General features: G+C 50.7%; 2 protein-coding genes across 2 annotated transcripts in view; one reads left to right on the top strand and one right to left on the bottom strand.

The window, feature by feature from the left end:
• The window catches only part of DYNLT1 (dynein, light chain, Tctex-type 1), a 15,213-nt gene extending 10,797 nt beyond the window's left edge, over positions 1–4,416 (top strand). The window contains exons 3-6 of the mRNA XM_015560018.1: positions 510–551; positions 3,078–3,201; positions 3,609–3,686; positions 3,989–4,416. Coding sequence (XP_015415504.1) covers positions 510–551; positions 3,078–3,201; positions 3,609–3,686; positions 3,989–4,059 — 315 coding nt within the window. The 3' untranslated portion in view covers positions 4,060–4,416. The remainder of the gene's footprint in view (positions 1–509; positions 552–3,077; positions 3,202–3,608; positions 3,687–3,988) is intronic.
• A 2,521-nt stretch (positions 4,417–6,937) lies between these two features.
• Positions 6,938–17,976, bottom strand: part of TMEM181 (transmembrane protein 181) — a 31,585-nt gene continuing 20,546 nt past the window's right edge. The window contains exons 8-17 of the mRNA XM_015560032.1: positions 16,225–16,324; positions 15,650–15,780; positions 15,209–15,300; positions 14,338–14,395; positions 12,316–12,418; positions 11,763–11,814; positions 10,979–11,061; positions 10,052–10,141; positions 9,025–9,091; positions 6,938–8,637 (exon numbers count right to left, since the gene is read on the bottom strand). Coding sequence (XP_015415518.1) covers positions 8,559–8,637; positions 9,025–9,091; positions 10,052–10,141; positions 10,979–11,061; positions 11,763–11,814; positions 12,316–12,418; positions 14,338–14,395; positions 15,209–15,300; positions 15,650–15,780; positions 16,225–16,324 — 855 coding nt within the window. The 3' untranslated portion in view covers positions 6,938–8,558. The remainder of the gene's footprint in view (positions 8,638–9,024; positions 9,092–10,051; positions 10,142–10,978; positions 11,062–11,762; positions 11,815–12,315; positions 12,419–14,337; positions 14,396–15,208; positions 15,301–15,649; positions 15,781–16,224; positions 16,325–17,976) is intronic.

The following is a 17,976-nucleotide window of genomic DNA, read 5'->3' as shown; positions in this document are numbered from 1 at the left end:
CCCACCCGCCGTGCGCACCGGGCTCTCGCTACCGGGCGTCCTGGGGGATAAAGGCCGTTATTTCGGTTTGGGTTCGAGCCGGCGGTGAGACAGCGCCTGTCAGTGGGGTCGGGGGGCACCTCATTGTCTCGGTGAAGACGGGGTTGAAGCGCACAATTGGCGAAGCGGAAGACTGTCATTGTGACGGTGCGCGGTTCGATCGGCTTCCATGTGGGCCAAGGATCCCAGTGGCCAGTGGACGTGGATGGAGAGGTTAAATTCTAGTGTCAAGCCAGCCCTTTGGGTCCTGGCATGATCCCAGCAGACACCAAACCAGAACCCTCCCGACGTCTCTCCCGGCCCCGGGCCCGGCCCCTGGGCGAGCCCTTCGCGCTGGAGACTCCGTGATGTTTTCCTCGGGAAAAGGAAGGTCTTCACTTCTCAAGTGCTCGTTGCCTAGATTGGCATGAGTCAGTGCTCCATGGACGGGAACCTTTTAAATCCAGCTCTGCCCCTGTTCTTCCTTGCAGACCACTTTTGTTGTTGACGAAGTGAGCAACATTGTGAAAGAGGTAAGAGGAGACATGCCTACTTTTAAAATACTCGCGCACTGGCTTATATGAGTGAAAATAATGTTTTAAGCACTGTCTTGGAGTGGTTTCAGCCTAGCCTGCCTGTGTTTTGGTATTTCAAATAAGTTTTTAAAAAAATATATTTTATTGATTTTTTACAGAGAGGAGGGGGAGAGGGAGAGTTAGAAACATCGATGAGAGAGAAACATCGACCAGCTGCCTCCTGCACAGCCCCTACTGGGGAAATGCCCGCAGCCAAGGTACATGCCCTTGACCGGAATCGAACCTGGGACCCTTCAGTCCGCAGGCTGACTATCCACTGAGCCAAACCGGTTAGGGCTCAAATAAGTTTTTAACCTCAGAGACTAGCTAGATAAGAACTACTCCCATATGAGGTAAATTATGTATTTTAAACCAGACAGGAAATTCTATATGTTAGTATTATTATTGGATGTAACTAAGGCTTGATTCTATAACTTTTAGCATAAAAGATTCATGGTGTACAAGTGACTGTTTCCAACATTAGTGAAGAGAGTGGATGTAAAAAATTCAACTTCCGGTTACTGCACACCTGGTGGTTTAGTTGGCCCTTGTTTGTTCCTTATTTTTCTTACATCCCTACACTGCCTGCTTTATCATCACTGACTGCGGTGTTTGCCTTCGATAATGAGAATGGGAGACAAAAAAGGATTCTTGTTCATTTATTTAAAAAATAAGCCAAGGGGCATGCCGGGGACTGATCGTCGCGTCTACAGTCGGGCAGGGAAGGCAGGCGTGTGTCCAGTAACAACGCTGGGAAGTGGCCGCTGCCACAGCAGCTGGTGCTGGAGGGAGTTCAGAGCTGGACTAAGTGAGTAGGAGCAGCATGAACTCAGCGAAGAGGGCAGTGACGGCGAACCTTTGAGCTCGGCGCGTCAGCATTTTGAAAAACCCTAACTTAACTCTGGTGCCGTGTCACATATAGAAATTTTTTGATATTTGCAACCATAGTAAAACAAAGACTTATATTTTTGATGTTTATTTTATATATTTAAATGCCATTTAACAAAGAAAAATCTACCAAAAAAATGAGTTCGCGTGTCACCTCTGACACGCATGTCACAGGTTTGCCATCACTGGAATAGGGGCCAAGTGCCAGGGCGGGGACGGCGTGTGCAGAGGCCCTGTGCAGGGGTGTGCAGTGTGTTTGAGGGAGGGGAGGGCTGCAGAGAGCTGGGCAGCCTGAGAGGGCAAGAGCCTCTGTAACCAGAGCAGATAGTGAAGCCATTGGCTACAAGAAAGTCATTAGTTGATCTGAGTTTAACAGTACCATTGAGGATCTGTATGTGATTTGGAACTGATTCTAATCCAAAGTATTAATACAAATGATTGACTACTGCCAGAATGATAAAGAACCACAACCTATTTTTGTGAACATCATCAAAAAACAAAATTTGTTCTGCCTTATACATTATTCAGCATTAGGCCTGCTTTTTTTTAGTTGTCTTTTATCTTTTCCAAAATAGTGTTTCTTAGGGAAGGAGCGGGGGGAGCAGGAAGGTGGTGAATCACTGAGCCAGTGGGAATGGAGTTGGTTATGAAGTGTCCTGGGCCTCCCTCGTTTCCCCATTAGCTTTGACTTAGTTACCAGGCAGCAGGTAAGTGGAGGGCAGGCTTCCCAGTCTCCCTGGCAGCATAAGGTAATGTCGTGGTGTTGCCTTCACATGGTCACCGGCCTCCACAGCTTTGCTTGGTGATGTCCTCTCGGGCTATTCTAAGTATTGGGTAGTAGTACATTTGGGTGGGCCCAAAATCAGAGACAGGTTTTTCTCCGTCCCTGAAGAAGAGTGAACTGGGCCCAAAGTGTGTGTGGAGGGTCCTCAGAGTTAGACATTTAGCTTGATTATTATCTAGTAATCTGGTCCCTTTAAACCAGGGGCTTCTAAGCCCCCAGCCTCACTTTATGCAGAGCTGAAGGGCGCGGGGGGGTGTGGGAGAGAATGCAAAGGAGCTGTGATAAAACGCTAAAACGCATGGGGAGGGGGAGAAGCAGGAGCCTGAATGATCTCTGTGTAATGGGACTACTCGGAGTCCCCGGTAGATAGAAATGAGGGTGTGACTGTAGGTAGCTTTCTGTTTCTCAAAAGCAAGATCACTGGGCTGTGCCAGGCAGTCGGCCCCTGTCACCAAGGTGCACAACCAGATCCTGGAACTGTTCTCTCCTGCTCAGGACAGAACCTGATGATCACTGAACACTTTTATTTTAGGTTGTAACTGTCATAAAAACTCGAGTTTTCTGGTTTAAGTCAGAATGTTTCACATGGTTGACAGACCCCCCGTGTAATTATGAATTCTTAAAAACAAATGTAAAACTTATTTAAATATGATACTATTAAACAAAAGGTGTATTTGATCTCATGGATACAAATAAGCTTACATTGTATGCAAACTGTATTTCAGCAGTTCTTAGGGGATGAGCTTGAATACTGACTGGAAGGTGCTGGGTGCGCTCTGCTGGTAGCGACTCCTCTGTGCTTTGTCTCCTAGGCTATAGAAAGTGCCATCGGTGGCAACGCCTATCAGCACAGCAAAGTCAATCAGTGGACCACAAATGTCGTGGAACAAACTTTAAGCCAACTCACCAAGCTGGGAAAACCGTTCAAATACATCGGTAATGGATTTGCTTCTTGTATATATGGATGCTGGTTCTTGAAATACTGATGAGAGGCAGGACTAGTGTCAGAAGAGAGTGGTTGTGTCAGCGTGGTGCCCAGCCTTCAAGTTCCCTGTACAAGTGTCACTTGTGTTGTGCACATTGCTTTACTTTAGGTCATAGCTGGCATCACCTGGCCTAGTTGGCAGCTGGAACAGTTGCAGGGCATGCCCCAGGACTTCAGGTCAGATGCTTGTAGACCAGGTGTGCAGCGAAGGGAAGGGACAGGTGTGGTTTGTCAGTGTCATAGGACCTTAATTTTTATGAGCATCAACCACATGATCAATATACATATGCTGAAAGTGGGCAAAAAGAAATGTGTGTTGCCAAGTAGATTTCGCTAATGAAAGTTGTTTTCATTGAAGTGACCTGTATAATTATGCAGAAGAACGGAGCAGGACTACACACGGCGAGTTCTTGCTTCTGGGACAGCTCTACTGACGGTACGGTTCTCAGTCTCTGGGTCAGAGTCTGTCGTGGGCATTTTCCTGAGGTGGTGGTGTCTTCTTGGACCTGCTGAGATCTAGATTGTCCAAAGCCGAGTTTCCTGAACTGTGTGTGTGGATGTTCCTGTCTCTGAATGCATGCTTATTAGAGTTACCTTTAAAGCATTTTATAGAAAAGAGACTTGCCAACCTTTATGTCTGTACCACAAAGAGGTAAGTATCTGAGTGTTGGGGCCGGATAGTGAGACATCAACACGAGGTGGCCCATGTTCCTGACTTTCAGTGCCATCTGCCCGCAGGGAGCTGCACCGTGCGATGGGAGAATAAGACCATGTACTGCATCGTCAGCGCCTTCGGACTGTCCATCTGACTGACCACTTCATTCACCCGGGCTCTTTCTCCTCTGTCTCAACATTTCTCTCCCATTTTCTAACCACCAGCCATGAATTCAGTGAACAGCTTTCCCGCTCTTTGTTTTCTGTGGCATCAACATGCAGAGAAAACCAAAACGACCGCACTGTCCTGTGATCAGCACACCCTCAATCACGGATCGTTCTTGGGCCGTCGGAACCTGGACTGCCACTGTCCGCACTCTGAATATCTCTGTTCAAAGGTGCTAAACACTCACCCTGCTAGTGTGAACCTTTCTCTACTCTCTGAAATCATTCAAACACACTAATTTTTCCATACTTTGTACTTTTGTTAGAATAAATTATTCCAATTTAAAGTTTGTTTTTCTTTAGTCTAAATCAGTGGTGGCCAACCTTTCGGACCTCACGGACCACCGGTTGGTGACCGCTGGTCTAAATAGTATCACAAACAAAATCTTCATATTTAATTAGTGCTTCAGCATCTATAAAACTAAAAAGGAAAACAAAAACAAACTGCAATTTGGCTTTGGTTCTCTCCAACACAAAGACTTGCTAACCCAAGGGCCAGCCCCTGACAGCTCCACTGTGTTCTGGTGAGGTCTCGTCTACCTCCATCCTAAGGCTCCCTCTCCTAGAGCGCAGGTGGGAAGTGGGCCCACTGACTCTGTTCCCTTAACCAGGAGCTCTAATGCACACACACGGCTCAGATCTGCAGCACTACAGCTTATACTCCGTGTTCTCATTTCCAGTAGCAATCTCACATACACAAATTTTTTAGTACTTTAGGGCTTGCAAAATGCCTTCACAATCATTATTTTGTATCTACAACAATTAACACCATTATTTATAGAAAATGTGTTTGGAGGTTATTGGCTTGATTTAAAGTTATATCCAAGTAAGTAAGGAGCTGGGCCCCAAACCCCGGTCTTGTGACCTCATCTTTGTGCTCATCCTTGGGCCACATTATCTTGGCAATAAAGACACACTCCATGTTCACCTGCTGAAATGAAAAAAACCCTGCTCTTGTCCTGAAACCACTCCTGTATGAAAGATCAAGTTAACTCCACATGCAAAGAGCAAACCAACGTAATAAAAAAGGATCAAATATTACAAACATACACATACCAAAAAGGTAGGCTCAGAATGAAGCCACTCCCAAAGTTTGCCATAAATAAACATTTATTCATTTTAACTGATTACAGAGCTCATTCTGTGATCGGGTTTACTGTGCCCACTGACAATTCTAAGATCCAATTCGCAGCTCTACCATTTCAAGCTTTAACTCTAGTGTGTGTTATTTTACAAATATTTACAGTCTTGTAAAAAGGCAGTTTTCAGTAGCAGAAAAATCCTGTATTTCAGAGTATGGTATAGTTACCAGTATATCTAAAACACATGAAATCAAGACAAACAGGATAACAAGATGTCATAGACTAAAGCAACTTCCCTTTGGCCTGGGGAAAAGATTTTTTTTTGAAAGTCTAACCTCTAAGGCAACTGCCTTCTAAAACCCTTAAAATACCTAAGTATACTTTAGTGTTTGTAGGCATCCCTTTTAATCATCCCTTTGATTGGAGTCTGTGTTGTTCCTGTGAAAAGGATTCCAGGAAGTAAGTTACTGCCCACATTATAACCTATTTACCATAACTATACCTTTAGTAAATACTTCACAAAATTTAGAGGCTGGTGACATTTGTCATAAATTTCCCCATTTAGTGGGCTGGTGTACATAATTATCTAAGCTTACTACAGTCTGTAATCCTATACAGGACTGACCTTGAATCCATTCTATATATCGCCTTCTCTAGCCTTTCAAATGGGGCTTAAGAGAGAGAAACCACATCACTTCACTGCAGTAATGGTTTAATAAATCAAGAGGAACGGTTGTCCACAGAGATGACGGAAATACCTGTGGTCATCTCCCAGGTCGCCCTCGACGGGACCAACATAAAAAGTTATCCCAAAGATGGTGCTATTCAAGCGGTTACCATGGAAGAACTAAAGTTAGCCCTTTGACTTTATAATTTAAATTTGCAAAACTTTGAGGCTCCAAAGAAATAATTTCTTGCTACTGTTTAAAGTTTCTGGCAGATGTTAGTGTCTTAATCTAACACCTAGGGCACATATAAGTATATGCTAAATATACTTTAAGCAAAATTTTACATGGAGTATATAATCTATATATATAAAACCCTAAGCAACTGGTTGACTGTTTGACCAGTCACTGATGCACATTGACCACCAGGGGGCACACTCAAAACAGGAGCGCCCCCTAGTGGTCAGTGCGCTCCCATAGCAGAAGTGCCACTCAGCTGACTGAGGGGCGCCAGATACCCATGCTCATGGCTGGTGAGCGCAGTTGCGGTGGCTGAGCTGCGCTGCGGCAAGCACAGTGGGGCTGGGATGAGCAGGAGTGGTGTGGGGCCCAGCCAGGGCTCGGGCTCCTCCCTGGCTGCCTGCCGCTTCGCACACTACTACATCTCCCAAGGGGTCCCGGATTGCGAGAGGGTGCAGGCCAGGCTGAGGGACCCCACTGGTGCACAAACCCGTGCACCAGGCCCCTAGTATGTTGATATGTATGATACACCAGGAAGGGAAATTGAAAATGCATGATTTGTTTCCCTTAAGGATTTTCTTTTGTAAGCTTTTTCTTGTTTCCAACTTAGTTACACAAAGTAAATAAATATGCCCATATTGTTCCTTTCATTAACTCGACACCATGATGAATCAATATATGAAGATATCAGTCATCCGTTTATGGTTACAGTACAGGCCAAAAAAGTTCTAAGTTATGTGACTAAATGCCTCAAATTTACACTTACTGATAAATAACAGTGTTCCAAATTATGGGCAATTATAATTAAAATGTAAACTATATCACATACTCAGATACATTTATTAACACAGGTAAGTATTGTCAATTTACATAACATTATTTATAGTTAGTCTTAATAGAGGTTGTAAAATTTGGTAACAAAATTTTTCCCAACATTTCTGAGCACACAGAATAAAAAAATGTAACACACCATTGCAAATATAAAAAACCATGTAAACCTGAATTACCCTTGCAGTAATACAGTTGTAATCCAAACGTTCATATTTACAGAGCTTTAAAAACATAAATGGAATCCATATTAAAGGTATTTTATCACTGATGTTTAAATTAAAAAGGAAGGTCTGAAGTGATGAGCAGTCCCTCCTGACCTCTAGGCGGGACTCCTGACCCTCTCCGGGCAGGAGGTGAGCGTGAGGTGAGCTGAGAGTTCATGCACGGGGGAAGGATGTGCAGGACCTGTCTGCACAGCGAACAGCCACACCCAACCTCTGCATCTGCCAGGCCAATCGGTGTCTGCCAAGGGCTTGTTAGCAGTTGGAGGCCTTTCCGAGCATCTCACAGCAGAAGCAAGGGGTGTCCACCAGGGTGCTTGGTGGGACAGGAACGGCGGCCGCCAGGGGACTGACCGCCAGGCGAGACATTCCCAACAAGTTACCTTCTATCCAAAGAGGTTCTTCCATAAACCATCCAAAATGCTTTACTTCCTTTCATCTAGTTCCAAATAAGAAACTAAAAAGCTTTTGGGCAGTAAAGAAGTGAGGAGCCATTGAAATGTCACATGTCAATCATTTGTTTAGCTTTTATTAAAAAAATAAAGTTCTACTGGGTGTCCTCATAGCAGAGCTGCAGAAAGTGCTGTTCCTTGGACTTGAATGGACACCTCTTCCTGCCCCCACCACAGGGCCATCCCTCCAGATCCATGGATGTGACCATCATACATACAAATGCACACATATGCACACAACCCCTGGGAGACCTATGGCAGCCAGACCTTTCCCACTAGAGCCGCAACTTGTCAGTTACCTGCTCTTCCCTTGGAAACCCTATCAAACCCTCCTCGAACGCCCCACGTCCCAACACCGTTCTGCCCTGGTGGGTGAAGGGCGGGACCTGCCACCCACCTTCCCCTCCTGAGCTATTACTTCCTATTTCACATTAACAGGAGCTGCCGTCCTGGGAGAGCACCAGCCACTCACTGGGGAGGGACTGCCCCCCAGAGGCAGCGTGCACACAGGCTTCCCTGGAGTTCAGTCAGAAAACGCACCATGGGCAGGGGGAGGGAACGCTGCCATGCGGTGGGCCTTCAGAAGAGCTCCCCACCAACGTGGGATTAGTAAATCATCTTAAAGTAAGTACATAATTCTCTCTACTAAGAACAGGAGTCACTCCCTTCCTACCACTGAGGACAAGCTCTCGCTCATCTGAAATCTCTGAAAAAGAATTTGGCTGCGTCAGCGCCTCTCTTCCCAAATAAATGCAGCCACCCTAACAATAAATTTGGCTCAACATTAAACTTGGTCCTCAGTTTTGGTTTTCCTCTAAAAAGTATGTAAACAAATAAGGACCCGGAAATCTCTGCTAGAAGACAAGTCGCACACAGGCAGGTGAGGGAGGGCAGGAGGCCACTGCAGGACAGGCTCCCACGTCTGCCCTCCCAGGGGCTCAGTCGCTCTCAGACTCCTCCTTGTACTGGGCCCGAATGGCCTGGCCGTTCTGCAGGGGCATCTCTTCATAGTCACTCCTGTTATAAAAGAGACCTTTGCTACTAAGACGCTTGGGACGGCTTCTCTCCCGCAATGACACGCCATTCTAACAAGGTCTCATAGCTTCACTTGCTCCCTTTCTATCGCCAACTGAAAGTGCCCACTCCACACCCGCACCATCACCAGGGCCCACCATCCAGAAAGCACTGGCCTCCTGTGGTCACCACTGGCTGGGTGTCGAGTAAACAGAACACCATTCAATCTCAGCCAGGATAACGTGGAAGCAAAGCCACGTGACACCGCCAGCTCTAGCACGTGCTAGGACACCCTGAAAATCATCTGAGACTGATTGACACCGGCTCAGTACGCGCACACAGGCCCAGGCTGAGTGCCCCCGGGACAGCCATCAGGTGTCGTGCACTCACCCGTAGATGACATCGTCGTCCGAGTCGTTGAGCATGGAGAAGGCAGGGTTGTCTTTCAGCTGCGACTCTGAAAACAACCAGAGCATTTTCTAGGCCATTAGCCCGGAGAGGATGCCGTCCTAGGACGGGTTGGACAGAGCTGGGTTCAAGCCCAGCTTCCGCCACTACTGACTGTGGGAGCGGGACAGTGTTCTGTGCCCCGAGCATGTTTCTCACCTGCCCACCAGGGCAGCAGCACTGCTGGGCAACCGGGAGCCCACAATCGGAGGGCGCTGCCTCGCTTCCGGTCCTTCCCCTAAGTCAGTGGTTCTCAACCTTGGCTGCACATTAGAATCACCTGGGATTCTTTTCAAAATCCTGATTTCTGGGCCTCATCCTCCGGAAATTCCGTTTCTTTGTGATGGGGTGGGGCCACAACATTTGTAACAAAGAAACAGAATTTCCGGAGGATGAGGCCCAGAAATCAGGATTTTAAAGATTCCCAGGTGATTCTAATGTGCAGCCAAGGTTGAGAACCACTGCCCTAAGTGCACAGGGAGCAGGAGGACCGCCTGTCCTCCCCTCCGTCCCTGGGCCTGCAGCAAACGGGCCCAGCTGCACCTTTCTCTACAGCTGCCGTGAAGCTCAAACAAGCCTCTTCACGGAGATGCTTTGAGAACTCACGGGATATAAGAGTCAGAAGTGGTCCAGACACGCTAGGCCCTGCCCCGGTTCCAGAAAGCTCTCGTCCTGTCCACTCCCATGGGCCGGCTGCCCTTGGCTCTGCTTCCCGGGAGGAGGGCTGTACAATGTGACTCTCTCCTCGGGGTCATGGCACTAGCATTCAACAGACTATGGCCTGTGGCAGGCGGACAGGACGCTCGTGCTGGGACCTCACACGCTTTTCACCCCGTGCTTGACCACACACAGCCGCTGTGTTCCGAGTCGCAGAGCTCACACTTAAAGGGGCCTCTTCTCTCTCTGCTAGGGAAGGAGGGAAAGCCGGGAGATGGGCCCTGAACTTCCAGCGTCGGACCCGGCGGCTTACCGTACAGGGCGGTCTTCGATGGAGAGTACACGAAGGCGAGTGTGTAGAGGTAAAAGTTCAACAAGCCATAGAAAGATAAGAACTCAGCTGGTGGCACTGTCAAGGGAAGCAAGCAGACCTGGAACGCTCCACATCGGGCGGCGGTCAGGCCGGGTCTGTGCTGTCAGTATGTCTGCTCCTTACCCACCAGCCCTTTCTGCCACTGACCGCCAGTACCCGGGCCCCCTAACCCAGACCTTGGCCACCACAGGACAAGCCCATGGCCAGAGGTTACAGCAACCTTGCAAGGTTACCTGCAAGGAACAGGTTACCCCCGGGAACCTCCGAGGAGGCAGGACCCGTGACCCAGGGAAGGGCGGGAAGGCCACACGGGTGAATCAAGAATGAAATGGAGAGGTGGAACCAGGCCCTCAAAGCAGTCGTTCTTACCCCTTTTCTGGATGACAGACGCTTTGAGAAGCTGATAAAAGTGTAGTGTGAAATTCAATGACAAATATCGAGTGGGAAACACACCTAGCCTGTCACACACCTGACAGTTCCCTGCGGAGGCGTGGCCACGGGCACCCACGGGCACCCACGCAGGAACGCAAGGAGGCCTCACAGGTTACAAGCCCTCCCTGGAGACAGGTTCAAACTGTCCTCATTACCAACCACACGGACTGCAGCTGGAGGCCTCTGGGTGGTGGTGAGAGGTCAGGAGTGGCCACAGACACTGGGCCCCGGGCTTGAATCCACCTGGTGACTGGGGCTGACCAGCCTGAGAGCCTGAGCTGCAGGGCCAGGCAGGCACACCTCTCTGCAGACGGGGCGGGACCCCAGGCACCCCAGGCAGTACAGGCCCAGAAGGTAACCCGCCTCTTTGTGGTGCTCAGAGACCTGACTGCTAACCACTCCATCTGGAAGCCCTGAGCATGAGGGAAAGGATATAATTCTGGTAGTGAGTTGACAGCTCAGCTACAAAATTGTCTTGTAACACTTGTGCTCCGAACCGTAAGTAAAGGATGATGATGCTGGAAAAAAGGAGGGAAATATGTAAGATACAGGAAGTAACAGCACTAGCCTCGTGTAAGTTGTTGTATTCGCCCCATAACATACAGTCTCATCACGACTGTTCCTGCATGGAAACTTGTCCCCTGCGTGAGGGTGTGGCCTCAGGGGCAGGGGCCAGCTGCCGGTACAGTCAGCTAACCTGACGTTGGCCACGGCACAGACTTGAATCCAGGCCTTGGAGGTCACCTTCAGCACATCCCCTCCTCCTCTCACTCCCTGGGTTCATGTTTTCAAGATCATCTCCTAACGACCGGCTCCCGGAGGAACGTCCACTCCTCCACAATCACCGCCCTGGGCAGCGATTCCCTGTCAGACACCTGCCCCGACAAGTGGCAACAGAGGTTCTGCTAAGGTGAGCCCACCGCCAGGCTCTGCCCCGAAGCACCCCAATCCTCCGCCCCTCACCTGCCTTCCCCTTCCCCTTCCCTTTCCTCCCCTCCATGGGCTCCATTCTCCACACGCAGCCCAGCAGGACAATTGTTAACGAAAGTGTAAATCAGGTCCCTTCGCCTGTGGCCTCAGACCCTCCAAGGGGCCAGTACTCTCTGAGCTGCAGAGCACATCTGACAGGAGGATGCCAGTGAACCGTCACAGGGGAGAAAAGACACCACAAGAGTAAGATTAACATGCAGTTTGCTTCTTTGAGGAATAGTTTTCTTACCTAATGACAAGCACTACAAAAGTCAACGCAGTCAAAAATTTTAATCTGAGATCTGAAAAAGAAAGGAACACCCCCGTGAAACCCCCTGGAAGTACATTCCACTTCCGTCGCGCCCAGAAATAAAGCGAATCCCTGCACAAGAGCCCTCTTCCCTCCGATCTGAAACCTGCTAGTGCCGAGCCAGGAGGAATGCTGGGGCCAGAAGGCAGGTCCCAGCCACATGACTTGTGACAGATCGGGGAAAGGACCCCACGAGATCGGTGACTTCCCGACTCAAGGACTAAGAAACTGCCCCAGCCGGGCCCTCCGCAAGGTGCCTGCTGGAAGGATCCAGGCAGCTCCAACCCACGCTCTCCCAGGGCCCAGCTCGCTTCCAGCCCACAGGCCTCCCCCAGCGCTGGCCGAGGCTCCGTCCCCATGGCCCAGAGGGACCCATTCAGCCGTCTGGCTCCCAGGGACCCTCTGGATCTTCCCCCTCCAGGTCACTTGCCTGGTGGCCTCCAGCCACTCCTCCCTGACCACCTCGCACCGGGCATTGTGAAGTGGCGCTCACCTACGTAAGGCATGTGTCGCAGCTCCGAGCAGGCCCGCACGACCAGGAACAAAAGGTATAGGACGTAGACAGCAGCCACCACCATGAAGAAAACCTTCATTCCCTGGAACGCAACAACACGGCACTGGAGTAGGAGCAGGTCCTGCGGCGTCGCCTTCCAACCGCAGGAGGAAAGGACCTGGAGCCCTGAAGGTCGCCCCACAACAGAACAGGAGCGCTCCCGCTGTGCCGACCATCCCCGCCCAGGCTCAGCCCCCGCCCTCTCTGAGCGCAGCGGCCCCACGAGGACCCAGCACTTGCTGACCAGCTGAGGGAGAACCCAGACTCCTTCCCTTCCACGCGGCCAGCCCCGCACACACAGGGCTGGACGCAGCGGCGCTCAGCAGATAGATGTCAGCGGTCCTACTTCCGCCCTCCGGGTGGAGGCCTGGCTGCCTGCCCTGGCTACAGAGGCCATGGCTTGTGTCAAAGACAGACAGAGTCCCTCAGGCAACTCTCATCTCTCTGGACCTGGGTTTCTTATCTGTGAAATGGGGCGGAAGGAAGTCATCTAGAGGACGTTAGGTCTAATCCACAATTCTATAGTTTTGTTGCAGAAAAAACAAGAACACTTCGTTTTGAGGTTAGAAGCTGCGGTGGGGAGGCAGGTGGTGAGGGCTGGCTCCGCAGGGTGGGTGGTGCTGCTCCTTCTCCAAATCTAAGCCCCCCCCCCATCCCTGCCCTTTCCTCTCAGGGCCAGCACCCCCCACCCCACCCCAGGTCAAAGGCCTGCCAGTCAGGAGGCCAGGGGGCTGCTCTGCCTTCGTCAGAACTGTGACTGTCTCTGGGCTTCATTTTCTTGTCTGTAACGTAAAGGGATTCCACGAGATCGGTCGTGGTTCTGGAGCTTTACTCAGCTTCCTGGAAGTCTGACCAGTGTTTCCTTGGTAACAGGAGCCTGCCTGACGCCGTCTCCCTGCTGGGCACGGCCGTCCCCACGTGACCCGGGAGCAGTGGCTTCCCTGGCCCAGAACGCCTCCCCACTCCAGCTCAAGGTGCTGCTCTCCCCGTATTACTAACGTGTCCGAAGGCTGATTCAATGGCAGAAAAAGGACAAAGCAAAGATGCCACCACCCTCGTCCCTGGGGCCCACCGTCCACAGGTGGGACTGAACCCTCACCAATCCGGTCTCTACTTCTGTGCTTTTCTCCCTCACAAGGTCACCTGTCCTCGAGGGCAAAGGTCATGGCATGCTGTTTGTAAGGCTTACATTCAGTGACCTTCCGAACTCCTCACACTGATCCATTATTGACGGGAAAGGCCACTGGCACCCCACTGGGTTCGAGTGAAGATTCAGATACTCACACTCGTTCCTTCGAGTCTCCACACAGGTTTGCACCTTTCCCACGGCATCACCCACTAAACTGCCCTCTTTCTCTGCGGCCACTCCCACAAAGAGCCCCGGCGTTACGGCTTCACAGGGCGCTCTGGAGGGAGTGCACCCCAAGACATGCTAATGCCACCCAAGGTCAGCTTCGGCTCCGTGCCCCTGGGCACACGACTCGGAGACTTAGAGGGCGCCAGCGCCTGGAGCTGAGAGGACACCACTCGGGCTGACCGTGAAAGTGAAGATGCGTGGGCCCTGGTTCGAAGAGGACAGGATCTCAGGACGGCGCCTCCCGGAGCTGGGCCCTGTGCTCCAGGCCCTGCCCCACTCTCCCGCTGGAAACCGCCCGCATGAGAGAACAAATGAACAAAACATTTCCTTAGTTGTCCCACGGTGTCCCTACAGTCGGACACTCACTGGCCCTGGAGCTTCAGCCATAAGCCAAGGACCAGGAGTAACAGCATAGCTTTTAAGGAGTTATTTTTCAGACTACTCAAGAATGTTTTTCAAAATTTTCCACATGAATTTCCTATAGTCCTTTTCAAATAGCTGGTTAGCAAGTTTGTATCAACAGCACAATTTAAATTACAAAATTCAGTCATTTTTTAAAAAATGGCATTTAAAAAAAATCCGCAGGCTTCATTAACAATCCTTACCTGAAAATTTCCTGTGTCAACGCGATACTGGTACATTGGATCATGCAATTCATTAACTCTAAAAATATGTTATAAGAAACCATAGATTAATAATTAGTTCACTTTTTATTTTATACTTTCACTTAGATGAAGGCTTTTGAAAAAGTAATCCTAAATTTCTGAGGAATCCTAACTCTCATGTTGACAATGCATATGATGCTGCTAGCATTAACTGTCCACAGTATCACCATGGGAAAGTTGGAGTGTTTTTCGTTTCGAAAATCCCTATACTATTATTACTCCTGCAATTTTAAGAGCTGTTTCCAGTGACAAATGGGCACCAGGAAGCAGATGAGTCCACACAAAAAGCAGTAAAATAACTGTAAACTCCCTGCATCACTGGAAAGTGAAACCAGATTGCTGGAATGACAGGCGGGCAGGGAGAGGGAGGGGAGAAAGTGTGAGCTATGAAGTCTCCTGTGCCAGGTGCCAGGGTTTTCTAGTTTCTGCAGAAAACCCACAGGCTTCTGCAGTGGTACCATTCTACAGAAGCACAGAAATACTTAGAAACATGGGAAGTTTTCAGGTCGCAGCCAAAGGAGCAGCTAAGACACCTGGTGGGCGTGGCGAGCCAGGCACGACCTGAGCGCACGCCTACAGATGACGCCTTGGCCTCTCTGGAGGAGGACTCCAGAAGGACACGCCTCTTCCCTTTCCCATCCCATGCCATTCTAGCAAAATGGAATCCTCAGGTCAAGTCGCCCTACTGAGTCTTGAGACTCTGGGTGACAGATTCCTTTCCGCATGCTGCACAGCACACAGTCAGACTTCAGATCCATCCACATGCCAGCTGCTGTCCAGGACAAGTTTCACGTGTTATAAAAATACTCACGTCTGCCATATTCCTAGTGTGACCGAAGCCAACCACAGGAGTCCGACAATGCAGAATTTAGGCAAATAGAAGGTCAAACACTTCCTTTCTCCCTAAAAAGCAAAAAAGAGTAAGAAATAGAGAAGTTAGTAATTCAGCAAACCACTAACCCTAAGAGGGTGCATTGGGTTGCACACACTGAGACCATTTCTGCATGGGTGCATGCTTCTCTTGACCACAAGGCTGGAGATAAGCCCCCAAGGCCAAGTTCATCTGGGGATGACCACCAGCAGCCAGCAGGTATGACCACCAGTGGCCGGCAGGGATGACCTACGGAAGCGGGCAGGGATGACCACCAGTGGCCGGCAGGGATGACCTACGGAAGCGGGCAGGGATGACCACTAGAGGCAGGCAGGCATGGGTAGAGTCCTGACCCCCGGCAGTGCTAGGGCGGCGGCTCACCTGCACCCGGATCCCGTGGTAAACACACAGCCAGAAGAGCAGCAAGGCACACAGGAACAGGGACTGGAAGAGGTCGTCCAGCGTCCCCAGCGCCCAGCTGTTCACCAGGAAGGAGAGGGGGAAGAACGGGTCTGCAAGCAGAGGCAGGGACAGAAGGGGGTACACTAAAGGCCGTTTTGTTTTTCAAAAAACCTAAAAGCCAACCAGCAGATGGGCCCTGTGCTGGTTACAGAACGCCGTCTGCTCCCGCCACCCGCGCCTCCCGCAGGCCCGGGAATCCCGAGGTGCAGCTCTGGGCAAGAGAAGAGGAACAGACGGCAGGGCTCGCAGCCTTCAGCCAAGTCCCAAGGAGGCTGTCTGCAGCCCATCCGAGTTGCAGTCACTCATTTGTGAAAGCTCCAGCATCTTCCGAATCCTTACGGCATCCTTCACATGCTGGGGGCGCTGCTGCCTGTGCCTTCGAGGCACCCCCCTCCTGACTTCCTTCCCACACTTAGGGGGACAGCCCAGCCCACCTCGCGGATGCCTCCCAGCCCTCCCTTCTAAGGGGAAAGCCCGAATAAAAGCGCACCTACCGTTGTAAAGTAGCAGCAGAGGCAGGAGGATGGACATCCACTTGTGCTCCATGCCCCAGTCCCTCATGGAGAACTTGCGGAGGGAATGTGCGAACAGGCACTGCCAACGGAAGCGGCCTCGTCACTGCGGGCCGGCTCCCACCGAGCACCGCCATCTCCCAGACCCACGTCCTGGTCCGGCCAAGAGCTCGCAGGCAGCCCTTGTTGAACTCACTACTGAGACCACCAGTGACAACTGCGACGAGATGGTAACTGCTGCAAGGGGCCCAGATCAGATGGGCAGGAGAGGGCAGGAGGGGGCAGGAGGGGAACAGAGCCACACAGAGAGCTCCCCCGGGGCACAGGCCACATGCTCCACGCAAGGCAACACGACAGATGGCACTGGGCTCCCAGAGGAAAAGCCAAGGGAACCAGGCCTACACCTAAGGTCAGAGGATGTGTTTATATCTTCAAAACCCCCAACGAAGGTGCAGTGGCCTGTGGGAGAAGCCTCTTTGACCTGCTTTAAACATCATGCAGTGTGTGAGGTAGAGCCTGGGGTATTTTTGTTTTGTTTCCTACAATGTCATACAAGCTAATCACATTCTCGCAATGCGGGCTCCTGGCCAACGGGCATGTCCTCCAGTCTGTCTGTCAGGCCCTGGCCTTTTCTCTCGGGCCTGTTCTCTGGGCCCAGACTGTGCAGCAGAATCCCAGGTACCAGAGATGTTTCCAGAAACAGCAAGGGTTTCTGACTGACCAACTATAAGTGGTGGTTCCTGCAGTCAGTCACGAAGGAAGCCCTGGGCGTGGCCTGAGACCACAATCCCCTGCTCTGCATATCTGAGTTGGGTGCCCAAGGATGTGGGTCTGCCTGCAAGTCAGCACCCTGCGATTAGTGTTCCGACACGGACGTCCTTGCCACGGAGACCACATCACCACCTGCACTGAAAGGTCACGCAAACCCGGCGCCTTCCTGCTGCACGGGGAGTGGCACTGGTCAGTGCCCACGGATGCGGGTCTGCCTGCAAGTCAGCGCCCTGGGGTTAGTGTTCCGACACGGACGTCCTTGCCACGGAGACCGCATCACCGCCTGTCCTGCGCACCCGAGCAGATGTGCGGCGTGTACAGTGTCAGGCCCGAGGCACGTGTCTCAGAGCTCAGAGAAGCTACCCGTGGGGTCTGCACTAGGATGACCAAATTCACAAACTGACTCTGCCCTTGTCAGAACCTGGCGTGGCTGTCAGGTGCGCAGTACTTACAGTGACAATGAAGGTGAGCACCACAAAGGCGAACCGGAGCCAGATTTCCATCTGGGAAAATGCGGGGTCATAAGTCTTCCACTAAAATGGAAAGTGGGGAAAAATGTTTGAGGAAAATGCATCAGAAAGGAAGTACTCCACAGCGTAGGGAATGCAGCCACACACAGTAATGACTGTGAACGTGGGCGAGGATGGACAGGAAATGTCAGGGAGACCCCTCTGTGAAGTATGTGTCTACCCTCTATGATGTACACCTGAAGCTAACACAGAATAACACTCAATGTCGGCTGTAGTTGAAAAATAAAATTAAAATAATAAAACACAAAAAAGGAAGTACACCAGATTATTAATAATAGTTATCTGTAGCCCTTGCTGGTTTGGCTCAGTGGATAGAGCGTCATTCGAGGACTGAAGGATCACAGGTTCAATTCTGGTCAAGGGCATGTACCTCTCAGTTTCCGGCTTGGTCCCCAGTGCTGGGAGCCGGTCAATCCTTGCTGTTTCACGGGGC

Source organism: Myotis davidii, unplaced genomic scaffold (genome assembly GCF_000327345.1).
Source record: "Myotis davidii unplaced genomic scaffold, ASM32734v1 scaffold1494, whole genome shotgun sequence".
NCBI classification, from domain to species: Eukaryota; Metazoa; Chordata; class Mammalia; order Chiroptera; family Vespertilionidae; genus Myotis; species Myotis davidii.
This window is presented reverse-complemented; position numbering and strand designations above follow the sequence as displayed.